Source organism: Gadus chalcogrammus, chromosome 9, assembly GCF_026213295.1.
Source record: "Gadus chalcogrammus isolate NIFS_2021 chromosome 9, NIFS_Gcha_1.0, whole genome shotgun sequence".
Lineage (NCBI taxonomy): Eukaryota > Metazoa > Chordata > Actinopteri > Gadiformes > Gadidae > Gadus > Gadus chalcogrammus.
Window position 1 is genome coordinate 23,899,271 of NC_079420.1, and position 14,285 is coordinate 23,913,555.

Genomic DNA, 14,285 nt, shown 5'->3' on the forward strand with positions numbered 1-14,285 from the left:
CCTGGGATCCTAAAGGGGAAAGAAGCACCCTATCGAAAAGCTTCATAATCACTTCTCAGTATAGTCTATTAGTATAGTCTATAGTCTAGATTTTAATAATTCAATTAACATACTTCTCCGCACAGGCTTCACTGAAGCATAGGGTGTCCTGGTCTTCAATGGCTTTCCATCCAAGGTCTCCAGCTGCAAAAGGTTATTGTCCGTAACCTCAGTAACCCTGAAAATATCAAACATCAATGTGAGAGCTAGATGAGTTTTGTTATATAACCATGCCTTTGATGTCTTAACCATTTTTGGGTATCTTAACCATTTACCTGTACACAGTTGGCCAATCTGGTTCCATGGTTTGACCATGCCTTCCACGCTTCCTCTCATTCTTCTTCAGGACCTCCATGCCTGGTGTGATCCTGAAGCGCTTGGTCCCCCTCTTGTTCCTCCTCTTGTAGGCCTCTTTCTGTCTCTCCTGGGCCTTCTCTATGTTGGCAATCACCTGATGCAGGATAGTTAATCGATGTATGAATATTCTGCCCTCACAATTGCCTTTCTGTGCAAGACAACTAGCTTAACTACTAGTAATGTCCTCAAAATAAAAATAAAAACATAATGATAATATAAATAATGATTTGCTTCCCATTTATAAAACACTTGCCTTGTCAATGACCTTTCCATCGCTCTCAGCCCTTGCCTGGACGTACTTCTCTATCTGGAGAAGCAATGCCCACATCAACTGGAAGATCTCCAGTGGTCTTAAGTAACATAGGAAAGGCAAAGGACAAGCAATAAAAGTACGTTCAGCCTCATAGAAATTATTATTTTCACATATATACTTTTCATGTTGATTCTATCTATCTATCTATCTATCTATCTATCTATCTATCTATCTATCTATCTATCTATCTATCTATCTATCTATCTATCTATCTATCTATCTATCTATCTATCTATCTATCTATCTATCTATCTATCTATCTATATTAAATGAACACAAGTTAGCTAGCTAGGCTACGATACAGGTTAAACTCTCAGTTTACTAGCGAAATGCGTTTAAACAATTAAATAAAGTTAGCAACGCTAATAACTCAATGAAGGAGTGCGAATGAATGACCGTAGATGTTCGTAAATGCGATTAAACAATTAAATACAATACAAATATAAAGTTAGCAACGCCAATAAATGTTAATGGTAAAAGTGTCCTGTCTTGTCAGCTCAATCAAGGAGTGCAATGAACGAGCATGACAGTTCGCGAATGTTCAAGAACCTTCCAACGTCATTTGACGCGTCATTTGACGCGTCATTTGACGCGATCGCCCGTTTCGCGGGCAAAACATTTGTCATCTGACGCGTTCGGCCGTTTCGCGGGCAAATTTTTTTATTGTTTCGATTAAACAATTAAATACAATACAAATATAAAGTAAAAACAATTGTTATCGCTATCTATCATAATACAGATAGCGTTCCGCTATCCGTATTATGTTATTTCGTCGTTTGGAAACATGTTTTCTTAGGGTGACCAGATTTGAGTTTGTGAAAAAGAGGACACTTCGTCGCGGGGGGGGGGGGGGCGAAAACATGGGTATTTTTTCTTTAGTTCGTCCGTGAACTTACATTTACGTTTATACATTTCCGTCTATACACGGCACCTTCTCAACGAGCACATGAGATCGGTCGCCCAATGACAGACTCTCTCTACAGTCAGCTCGCGCAAGAAGGTGGAACGTAAGGGAGATACCATTTCCAGAACTTGGAAGGCCGTAATAACCATAGACATATACAATGGTAATAACTAGTAGGTTATGTGAAAGACCCAGAAACACAAATATGCGACGAGGCAAAAAAAAATAAAGAGATAATAATAACAATAATATATATATATTTTTTTTTTTGCGACGAGGCAAAATACCGGACGTTTTTGGAATCCCTGCCGGACGCATTTTTTAGGTCTCGAAAAGAGGACATGTCCGGGAAAAAGAGGACGTCTGGTCACCCTAGTTTTCTGCATCGTGTAGTCTGTTGCGGGGCAGGTTGTCAGGATGTAAACAAACGATGACGTAGGCCGGTACAATTTTCGCCCCCGGTACAATTTTAACGTGACAGAGCCTTTACCGTGGGGAGCCTCATCCTGGGGCAAGACACACACACACACACACACACACACAGCCACACACACACACAGCCACGGCCGACAACTTTCTTTATTCTGGGTGGAAATAGTAACATAACATAACATTTGGTTTGATAGTTATGACGAAGAGGGAACGCTCCGTTCACTTGCATGGACATGGACTCATCTAGGCGAGTGACGTATGCGCGTATGGCGCGTATGTGACCATTTTTGACACAAAATGGTCAAGCAACATTTTACGCGCGTATCTCGCGTAAACATTACGCGAGATACGCGTCTGGTGTGGCCGCACCTTTAGACTTTAAGTGGTCATCATACATATTTTTACAAGTCCAATCAATAGTATGTTGACAGAATTTGCTTGAACTGTGTCTCTCTCTAACTCTGTCTCTCTTATTCTGTCTCTTTCTAACTCTCTCTCTCTAACTCTGTCTTTATCTGTCTCTATCCGACAAAAGAGAAACATTGCATACAAACAACGCTTTCTCTATATCTTCCTCTTTTTAATGTCCTATACCTTTAACTTCACCCTTCCTTTGTGCCTTTGTTCACACACACACACACACACACACACACACACTGCTTCCCTTGCCCCCACAGGTGGGCGATCAGATCATCGAGATCAACGGGGATAGCACGCGCGATATGACACACGCCCGCGCCATCGAACTCATCAAGGCGGGGGGGCGTCGCGTGCGCCTGCTGCTCAAGAGAGGCTCGGGACAGGTGCCCGACTACGGTGAGCCAGCCGCTAGACCCCTCTCCTCGTTACCTTTTGCTCTAGAACCCTCTGCTCGTTACCTTTAGCCCTAGACCCGCTCCTTGTTACCTTTAGCACTAGACCCCTCTGCTCGTTACCTTTAGCTCTAGACCCCCTCTCCTTGTTATCTTTAGCTCTAGACCCCTCTCCTCGTTACCTTTAGCTTTAGACCCCTCTCCTCGTTACCTTTAGCTCCAGATCCCTCTCCTCGTTACCTTTAGCTCTAGACCCCTCTCCTCGTTACTTTTAGCCCTAGACCCCTCTCCTCGTTACCTTTAGCTTTAGACCCCTCTCCTCGTTACCTTTAGCTCTAGAACCCTCTGTTCGTTTACCCTTAGCCCTAGACCCCTCTCCTCCTTACCTTTAGCCCTAGACCTCTCTCCTTCTTACCTTTAGCCCTAGACCCCTCTCCTCGTTACCTTTAGCTTTAGAATCTGCTCCCAAGTTGTACGCTTTAGCTCTAGACCCCTATTGCTCACCACTCGTCAGCTCTAGCATTCCTTCATTTTATAGCCTCTAGATCCCCTCTCCTCGTTACCTCTCCTTCACTCTCTCTCTGCTCTCCCATCTGGATATTTCCCTATTTTTTTCACAAAATAACAATACTTTATTTTTAATGATGCAGTAAAGATTCTAGTGACAGTTTCAGAACATTGAAGAAAATGTTGTGGTTGTGTTTACCGGCTCCTTGCAAAGTGCCTGAAGATGTTTCATACCAGGTCAACACTGGTAACACCGTGACAAAGTAAGCAACGATAGACCTTCTTATTATAGGCCCAACTTTGTTGCATTTTATTTTCTCTTTGTTTTAGCCAGTACGCATCTTTGGGTATGATTGTTATCATCATCACGAGTGTGTATTTACTTCAGTTATGTGGAACAAGTGCTGTAATAATATTGCTATTAAACAATGGTGACCAACTAAACAATTATATAATCAGAATGTAGTCATGGTCAAGGAAGTTTGGGGCAATTCACTCTGAAAGTTTAACACATCACATCCCATCCTCCTACAACGCACCTTATGAAGGGCAGTAGAAATGCTTCCTAGACCCTGTTGCTAACCAACTTGAGGTTACGTTTTCTTGAGTTCGTGGGATTTCCAAACTGAATAAATATCACACATAAACGCGTTGCTAAGTCACTGCATCGCTAAGTGGGCCTTCATACCCATTGGAGCAGGTCCTAAATGTCTGCTTGATCAATCAAGGTTCTCTGAACGATCCGTAGTAAAAATGACCCGTGGTTCAATTATACGTGTTGTATAATCTCACATACAACACGGTATAATGGGCGTTGTATTTGAAATCTGCCGCACACCTTGGTGTTATACTATCATGTAACCGCTGCTTTTCACATCCACACACACCCCTCAGCCAGAAAAAATCCAAACACACTCCTCACATCCACACACAACCCCACACACTTCACATCCACACACGCCCCTCACATCCACACACGCCCCTCAGCCAGCCCACCCCTCAGCATCAGCACAATGGGACCGAGTGCAGAGCAGAGCAGAACAAACTCTGGTTGTCCAAGACTGACAAAAACACAAGACTTTACAGTGGTTTGCTTATGCATTACATGATTGTTTTTCCAACAGTGACAAATGACAAAATGAACGATTGTAATGTTTAAGATCATATATGTACCAGCATGTTAAAAAAAATAAAAACATGATTTTCGGTTCGCAGGCACTTTCAAGGAGCTATATGTAACACATTCACTTTATTAAACCATAACAAAACATGATAGGTCAGCAGAAATTAAGGAAACATGCTGAGTTATAATACTGGCTTCTCCAGCAACAGCCAATCGGACCGTTGAAATGTCTCTTTCAGCAAGTCTGGTTTTATTTTGGCCTTTGTGTTATTCATTATTTGCCGAGTACCCCGGGGTTGCCAGATATGAAACTAATTGGCACACAAACAAAGAGTGCTGCAGCCCATGGAAGCTAGCAAACAAACTTGGACTGCACAGAGTCTACCGACCCAAAATAACATGTCTCCTTGGAAAAGCTCCACGAGCAGAGCTAAATCGAGGGTCAATCTCTGGGGTTTTGAAAGACGGAGACAGCTGGGTGCCCACAAGGATTTAAGGGCAGATGCAAAATACAATGAATAAGTTACACATGTAAACATTAGCTGATCAACTCAGTGTGGGACTTGTTGCGGTTCATTCTCAAAATTGCACTATGAAATAATTCTACCCCCATTACCAATTAATCTTTTAATTTTAATTAATCATGCTGTTGTTTATAACAGATTTCTGTGGCTTTTTCAATCCTGTGTTCTTTACCACCTCCGTCTCTGTCTATCTCTCCCTCTCTCTCCCTCACGGGTTGTTGTGTATGTGAGTCTGTCCCTGATAACTCATCCGTCTGCCGGTTTAACTCATCCGTCTGCCGGTTTAACTCATCTGTCTTTGGTTTAACTCATCCGTCTGCCGGTTTAACTCATCTGTCTTTGGTTTAACTCATCTGTCTTTGGTTTAACTCATCTTTCTTTTGGTTTAACTCATCCGTCTGCCGGTTTAACTCATCTTTCTTTGGTTTAACTCATCTGTCTTTGGTTTAACTCATCCGTCTGCCGGTTTAACTCATCCGTCTGTTGGTTTAACTCATCCGTCTGTCGGTTTAACTCATCTGTCTTTGGTTTAACTCATCTGTCTTTGGTTTAACTCATCTGTCTTTGGTTTAACTCACCTGTCTTTGGTTTAACCCGCTGCTTGGTTTCTAATGATTAGAACAGACTTCTACTTGTCCTCTCTTAGGAATGGTACCTCCCAACCTGTCCATGTGCATGAAAGGTGACACGTTAAGCTCCCCCTATTTCTTCCTAATGGGCCACTCTAAAGACACGGTTGGTGAACAAACCGCATGCCTCTCTTCTTCTGGCTGTGCATCAGTACTGTGCATGCATTGATACTTGTGTTTGAAAAGGTTACTTATGTCTGTGTTTGCCTGTCAGTGTGTGCAAGCAAAACAAGCAATGAGTTTGAAATGTATGTTAAGGTTGACCTTGTATCATTTGAGAAAAACTGGCAAGTGAACTACGGGTGATTTACGGTAATCCCCTCTGAGAGAAGTTCCTTGTCTTCCATTCCAACCCAGGGGTGCATTATGAGCACATTTTCAGTGCAGAATGCATACGTGTTCCTTAGTCACCAAGGGCAGAGTTAGGTTTTCGGGGTCCCAGGTAAAGAATGTTGTGGGGCCCCTTCAACAACAGGCCACAATGGTATAATAAGTTATAATAAGTCATTCCCTCCTGCTCCTTTTTGCTCCCTCCCAGATTTGAGGCTTGAAACTTGCACAATAATTACTGCAAAAGGATCATGGCCATGAAAAGTGGAAAGAAAAAAATGCTGCTTACTCTTTTATTGTGTTTATATAGCAAAGAACCCAAACCAAAAACAACGGGAAAATAACACTGTAGAACAAGAAATGCACAAAGGATAATTTGTCTATTAAGCCTAAATGTGGGTAACACTTAAGATTAAAGCCATCGTACACCATCATTTCTTAGGAGTTACGGTGTAATCTTCTGTACTAATGGTACACCAGTACATACATACTTATATCTAGGTACTTAGGAACCAGAAGTCAGTCATGAGATATGGGGGGGACAATTCTGGATAATACAAATAAGTATGCTGTAGTTATTAAACTACTGGGTACTTATTCTATTAGTACAACATAAGTATAAACTACTCAGCAATAATGGGGGGATTTGACAGAGGCTTGGGAGGAATTAACAGGAACTATTCCAAATACACCTCTCAAAGTGTTTTGTCAAATTATCAAACATCAAATAAAAATAGGTAGTTATTCTAGATTTCTTTCTCAGTACGTAAAATATGGACTATAAAATACGAATGTTAGTAGGCTGGGCTCCTGGTTAAGAGTTAAACAGTCCAAGGTTTTGGTCAGGAACAAGGGTGTAAAAATTGTAATGTCCTGAACACAGTGTAAATAGGCTGGCTGTAAAGGACTTACGTATGCGAGGATGGAAAAACACTTGAATAACAGCGCGTACAACGGTGAATGTGGATCATTCATCTGGCTTGTTAAACTAGCAGCGGTAAAACTATAACCTAGTTCAAATGACCCAGTTGACTATATTCCAAGTTTATTCCCTTTACAGAAACACTTCTAAACATAATACCAGCTGCCGTTATTGGCACTTATGCTGTCAAGTACCTTTAAATCATCAATTATTATTTATTTTAATTCACTGAATTAGCCTTGAATAAGCTTTGAAGAAGTTGTCATGGCAACTGCTGTTCAATTGCGCAACTAATGTCACCTGTGTATGCTTTCTTATGATTGGTTCCAATCTCAAGAGGTGGATGAAAGTCTAGACAATGCATGTGGTGTGCAATAGTGCACGGCTCCTAGTGAGGCATGTCTGCCTAAGGTCTGAAGGCTAGGATCCGTCCCCCTCTCTATGCTGCATGATGTTACTCCCTGGCAAGATGCTTAAGGAAGTCTGCATCTTTGCCTTACATTAAACTGATTATTTATTTTTTAATGTGCATGGGTGCAACTGTTGAATGTTATGGTGATTCTTCCCATGACAAATCCTTTCTTGGTAACGCTTTATATCCAGGTCCTTGTAATAAGCCCTTTGTTAATAGCTAAAAAGACACTTATTATATTCTTATTAACATTAATCGGGGTTAAGACTGTCTATAAGTGTTAATAATAACATAATAAACATTTTTATTGTGAGATTATAAGACTATAAGTCTTAAAAACAAGATGGCATCGACGGGTGAACTACTGATGTTATTGTGTATAAAATGTCCTTTTTAATAAACAATCTGTACACTTAAAGTTATCAATGCCTCGTTTTATATGTTAAGACCCTTATTATACTACCAAAGAAGTGAAAAAGGCTACTTCTAGCCTTTTAAGTGGTTTAAAGTAGCGATTTAGTTTTTACCATAACAAATTCCCCCATCGTTCCAAGTTTATAGCGTTTAGGTGGAATCGGCTAAAAACAACCAACTTAAGAATGCGTCTATATCCGCTTTGTTGCTCCAAAACAAACTTTCCAACTCGTTATCATCTTAAACATATCCCAGATCCATTTTACACTTGAATTGTCCTTTAAGGTTAATCTAAAGCGGGAACAATGCTTATTACACGGCTCTCAAGTCTCACGCATTTGGCGTCAGACTCACGCAAGAGCCCTGTTATTAATGTTAATAAGTCTGTACATGTTGAACGAGTGTCATCAGTTTTGCGCCTCATGTAATATATCCTTTAAAGGCATTTATTTTGAAGGTTATTTTAACCCGGAAGTTCTGTTTAAGCAAGTGGATGATGGCTTGACGCATATGCTTGATGAAGTGTTTGACGAACGTTTGGAAAACATGTTGGAATCGTCAGCACGAGCACCCAAGACCAACAACTGACAGACAAAAGACAGGAACAAGCAAAGAAAACATGGATAAGAGGAAGAGGTCCGAACTGGAGGATAACTCTTTTAAGAGTAAGTTTAAGAATGTAGTGCTATAGTAACCGTAGCTGGTTCTAGCTAGCTAAATGTTTGCTTGCAAACTTTTTTGGCTTACATTACTTTCTTTCAGAGGCTTTGGCGTGCTAATGTTGAGCTAACGTTTAGCTTATGCTATCATATGCAACTAGGTGACCAAATTTATCAAATTATAACAGTTGTGTCATGAATTCATGTCTAAACGGCTTAATGCCTATTGTAACCTGTCTGCTAACTGTCTATTGTGGTCAATGTTCTTTGTGTTTCTTTATACAGTAACAAGAAAGACCAGCCGGAAGAATTCCCGTGGAGGGCGTGGAGAAGCCGGACTCAGATTCGTTTTTTTTTAAATATTGATGTTCAAGAATACGTTCTGAAATAAATATTTTTCAAAAGAGCTGTTTCAAAGCGTGTTTTTCTGCTTCACCGCCATAACATTGTATTTACAGTATATGTATTTTTATTTTACCTTTTATCAATCTTGATAACATACAGTACTCATTAACTGTTAATAAGTGCTCATAATCAACTCATAAGACTATTATTAATGTTATTAAGCAATCAATAAATAGTTAAGAAGTTTCTTATAAGGGCTTATAAAAGTCTTATAATCTCACAATAAACATGTTTATTATGTTATTATTAACACTTATTGATAGTCTTAATAACAGAAATTAATGTTAATAAGCATATAATAAGGTCTTATTACATATTAACTATGGCTTATTACACGGACCTTAATATAAAGTGTTACCCGGAGATGTTAGGTGTTAAGTTAAGGGGTTTCTGCTGTAAGGGCCGGAGTAAGGATCCATAGGAAAGCAAAGGATCATGGGAACAAGCACCACACTCTGAAGCTATTGTTCAGCGTGTTTCTGTATTCTGATTCCCTTGCTTTCCTCCCTGCGTTTCCTCGACAGACAGTGGCAGCCCCTGGGATCCCCTTTCTACAGCCCACCATGCCCTGCAGGAAGTGACCCTTCACCCCCGTCCCCCCGCCCAACTGTTCTCCTCACATCCTGCCCATGACACCCCCCCCCGGCTCCCTCTAGAGGTCAGAGTGTGCTTGGCAGGCCAGGCTCCACAGCTGACAGACCAGGGGTCCATTAGAGGGGCTTTGGGTGGCAGGACCACCCAGCAGAGGTACACCATCGAGGGCCAAAGAGCACCACAAGGGCCTGGGGAAGTGGAGGAAGGAACATGGGCATGCCAGCCTGGGCCTATGGCCCGAAAAGCCGTCCTGGGGAGAACCACCAACCGAAGAGAGATGCAGAGTGACCCTAGCGCCCCCTGTTGTGAGAGTCAGGACCTGCAGAGTGCAGGCTCGGCCTGGCTGCGGGACTCATTAGTTGATGTGAGTGTGAATGGAGGTGCTCCTCCAGGCAAACTTCTTGACAGGCTGGAGCCAAGAGATTCGCTTCCCAAGGAAGGAAGAAGGTTCAGTGGTATCAGCGGGCAGTGCTGCCCCTCCCACCGGGCGGAGGCTTTGACTGGGCCCAGCTCCACTGCCCTCCCGGGACCCTGGAGGTCCCCTGGGCCTGATAGGCTGCCTGGGACTCTACGGTCCTGGACCTCCACAGTGAGCAGATAGACTGGATCTAGCTGGTTTGGACCAGATCAGACTGTTGGACTCTTTGTGTGCACGTCCCCTACCATCTGGTTTGAAGTGAGGAGAATAAAACTCTTCTGTCCATCTCAGCATGTTGGTTCAGCCTCTCCTTGACAAGTCATGTTTCTGTTAGTTATTACAAGATGATAACACCGACCACCTTAAAAAGCAGAGGGACCTTCAAAGCTCTTGAAGAATACAGCCTACAGTGCTGATTCACACCTCTAACACCAGAGGTAGTCTACGATAATCACATTTATTGATTTGTGAACCACTTTCTGGTTCCGAAAATGCTACTTGCCTATGAGAGATATTTGAAACAAATAATTTTTCTTCTAGGAGTGAGGATGACAGATGGGCCTAACGGGCAGTAACAGAGGGTTCTGTTAACAAGACACACGTTAAATTTCACATGCCTACCAATATATCTTATACTGTCAATGTGATAATGAGTGGAAAATATGTACATTTTATCTACTCCAAAAATATGCCCATGTTCAGGTGTTTTTTAGCAGTTAGAAACCCATTGTAAAGAGAGGAAACATTATTTTGAAATCCAAACGTCCATTGCCTTGTCTATATTTACATATCAACGACTGTGAAGTCCCCATGTCACCACTAGGGCGCCTCATTAGTGCATCGACTCAGGCCACAAGGTTGGTACTAAGGAGCTCTTGTTTAGCGCTACCATCTAAAGAGAATCTCCTTCATCACACCATCGGTTCATAAATGTATGAAAAATAGTGTTGGTCGGTTTAGTTAAATTTAGGAGTTGCTGAAAAATGAAAACAGTTGGCTTTAGCTTAATCCATTACCTGTAAGTTCCATCAACCACTTTGTCGCAACTCATTCATTTAGACCATCATGTACACATCTTAAGTCTGGTGTCTTCTAAACAGGGGAAGGGGGGATGTGTCCACTTTCTATTCAACAGTTATATGCCTTTTACTGTGCTACATGTACCACATCACTGTGGAAGAGAAGATCAGAGGAACAGAGCAGTTGGAGGTTTGGTGGTGGGGCAGAGTGCCTTACTTGAGCTAATGCAGGGCTGTTACCATTGGGGTTCTGTTCACTTTCTTTTCTGTTTGATTTCAGACTTCTACACATAGCAGGAGGGGTGTACCTCCATCTGTGAAGAATACGTCCGGTAGTGAAGCTGGTGGCACAGAGTGACCCCCCCCCCCCCTTTCCCCCTTAGTGTTAGGAAGTGGCCAACATGTAGCCTTCAGTAATCGGCCTAGTGGAAAAGTGGAAAAACACAAAGGAAACCTTCAAAGCAGTCTAAATAGAGGACTGTTGTCAAGCTGGTTATTTTGTTAGGTTACACAGAAGTCATACAAAACAGACAGAAAGTAATTGACAAGTCAGAAGAAATTATAACCAAATTGTTGAGTAGTCCATGTTAATTTAAAATGTATTGTGAAAGTCCAATAGCCATCGGTTGTGAATTTCACCAGCAGGGGTTTGTTAGTTAGAAGCATCAACGGCTCTTTGCTGGAGTTCAGACACAAACCACTATCCTATCTGATGGAAATTTGTTTTAATAGTAGAAATGTCTTAAGTATACTTGGTTCAAATATATCAGCATTGGTGTCAATTGATCCATTCCCATTAGGTCAACAGTTTTTTTTTTATTGCATTTGAACAATGCATCCATAAGAATCATTTCCTTTGACCATCATAATGCATGCTACAGCTGAAATAGTCACTTGAAAGAACAACTCTCTTTTTGTTTTGTCAGTTAGATAATTTTGTCAAGACAAAACAAATGCCTGTCTATCAGAAACAAGGAAACATCAAAGCGCTGCATGAAATCACCAGCGTCCGTCCGGTGAACGTCTCAGTCACCAGGGGAACCAGAAGGCTTGGGGGAGAGGAGCTGGCTTATATGCAAGTGGTTTGTTAGAGCTTATTTTGATGAGCTGTGAGGCTGACCTTTAGACTACCATGAACAAAAATAGATCTTGTACAAATACATAGTGATAAAATGTATATGGTGATTCCCAGTACATCCACATGGTATTCCATTTTGTTTCAGTTGATATCATCAGTCCCGACCTCTCTGACCTTCCACTTGCACATGAACTCATACGCCGTTGTATTGAACTCTTGTTCATGTGCAGTAGTTACTGAGGTGCACACCCGGGCCGCAGGGTGTGCCGCTGATGTCTCCAGATTCACGGCGCTCCAAGCAGGGGGCTTTTGTATGGAAAGACGAAACGTTGACCAGTCCCAATTGAATCCAATATAAGTGTGGTGTTGACTGTGTATTATCCACTCTGTACAGCTGTATTCCTACAGATATGCTTTACTGTATCATTGATACTGTAGTTTGAAAGACGTGAACAAATATTTTTATGAAATGCGAGAGTACGCATATATTACATTTTGCTAAAAAAAAAGAAATCTTGTTTACTGAAGGGTATTCTGAAATATTGTCAAATAAACTGTTGACATGGTGTAAAATATTCTCTGCAGGATTCTTTTTAATTATTGCTTATTTTCTTTAGAGTAATATCCAGAGCCAGATATGGAAAATTAACAAAATGGAGTCCATGTATGTCTTCTCATATGGCTTCAGATGAAGGAGAAGGGGGGTCACAATCACCATGGAAACAGACTGAAGGAATGGACCGGGATGGCCTTATTAGATATTCACTGAAAATATGTGGCTACCTATTGTTATATTCTAATTAGTATAATATCATTTTCTGGAAGACACACACACACAAATTCATTCAAACATGTTACGTCCCGGAAAGGCGGAGAAATGATCACAAGAGTGATACGGTGTTTCCTCAATGGTAACTTTAATTTTATATCTCTTTCAAAAACTGCAAACTCAAAACCATCACAGTGCATAAAACCCATTACAGAAATCGAAAATGAGATAAATTTGCAAATGTATTGCAACATGTACACGTGACTTCACTGTTAATACAAAATGGGGGCTGCACTTGGCACGGCCACGAGTCGCTCTATGCTTTCGAGCAGGTCTTTGCTCACACACACGCTCAAACCCCTAAACACTCGCCACCAACTCAATCCAGTCAAGCCTAGCCTACAAGGTTTAAACATCGACAACATACCTGAAAAGCGATCAAGCGAGAGATACAGTGTTTCCTCAATGTTTTAATTTCATGAGGGCGATATTTAGGTTTATATTTGATAATGATTACATAGAAAATATGAGCTATAATTTGTACTTATAGTGGATGCTTAATGTTCCAGGTGTAAAGCAGCAGGATTGACCCTTCGCTTCAAGTGTTCGTACTGACTGCATGCGGAAAGAAACTTTCTTTGGGTCATAAATTCCAGCCGTGGATACTTTTCACACAACTTCCTTATATTCAATATGATCATTAAATATCCTTTACAAATGTGTTTTTTTAAATGTGTTGTTGCAGTGACCTGGACTAGCTCTGGACACTCATTTTACTACAAAGGTTTAAAATGATTATCCTTGGATCATCTCAAAATGGGTATCAAAATCCAAAGTGATGCAAGAAGGCCAAATACACTGGAACATTGCCTCCTTTCCATTGGCGTGGGAAAGTGAAATAATCCATGTGTCCCATGTTCCCCAGTTTAAAATGTGATTTCCTTAGCTGTATGGAGTACATAATGGAATCCTGAAAAATATTTTTTTATTATGACATTAGCTATGGGACCATACATCGTGACGCCTCATTACAACGACCACCACTATTTCAGAAGTAAAGGAGCATAGGAATGTTATTGGTAGTCATGGTGTTTTGGTCATATTTCAGTCATTTATCATGAATCATTTTTCAATATGGAGTGAGAATGTTGTGTTTAAAACTACCAAAGTTTTCCTCATGCCTAGGTCAGTGGCTGTCAAAGTGGGGTACCTGGATGGATGGGTACTCGTAACTCCGGGGTACCTGGATAGATTGGTACTCCGGGGTACCTGGATGGGTAATGAGTGGTAGGATGTGATGCTGGGGTCCTGATAGGATGTGATGCTGGGGTCCTGGTAGGATGTGATGCTGGGGTCCTGGTAGGATGTGATGCTGGGGTCCTGGTAGGATGTGATGCTGGGGTCCTGGTAGGATGTGATGCTGGGGTCCTGGTAGGATGTGATGCTAGGCTGGTAGGATGTGATGCTGGGGTCCTGGTAGGATGTGATGCTGGGGTCCTGGTAGCATTCCAAGTTAGTGCAGTATCTAATGTTGATACAAAGGATAGGTAGGCTAAACACAATCAAGTTGGCGAATATTAACCACAACTGTATAACAAGCATGTAGTCTAAATATCAAAGTTTGT

The 14,285-nt window shown here is 41.4% G+C and overlaps 1 protein-coding gene across 1 annotated transcript in view; it reads left to right on the plus strand.

Moving 5' to 3' along the window:
- The window catches only part of LOC130389480 (membrane-associated guanylate kinase, WW and PDZ domain-containing protein 2-like), a 129,186-nt gene extending 115,221 nt beyond the window's left edge, over window positions 1-13,965 (plus strand). The window contains exons 21-22 of the mRNA XM_056599285.1: window positions 2,723-2,861; window positions 9,307-13,965. Of these exons, the coding sequence (XP_056455260.1) occupies window positions 2,723-2,861; window positions 9,307-9,977 (810 nt within the window). The 3' untranslated portion in view covers window positions 9,978-13,965. The remainder of the gene's footprint in view (window positions 1-2,722; window positions 2,862-9,306) is intronic.
- The last annotated feature ends 320 nt before the right edge of the window (window positions 13,966-14,285 follow it).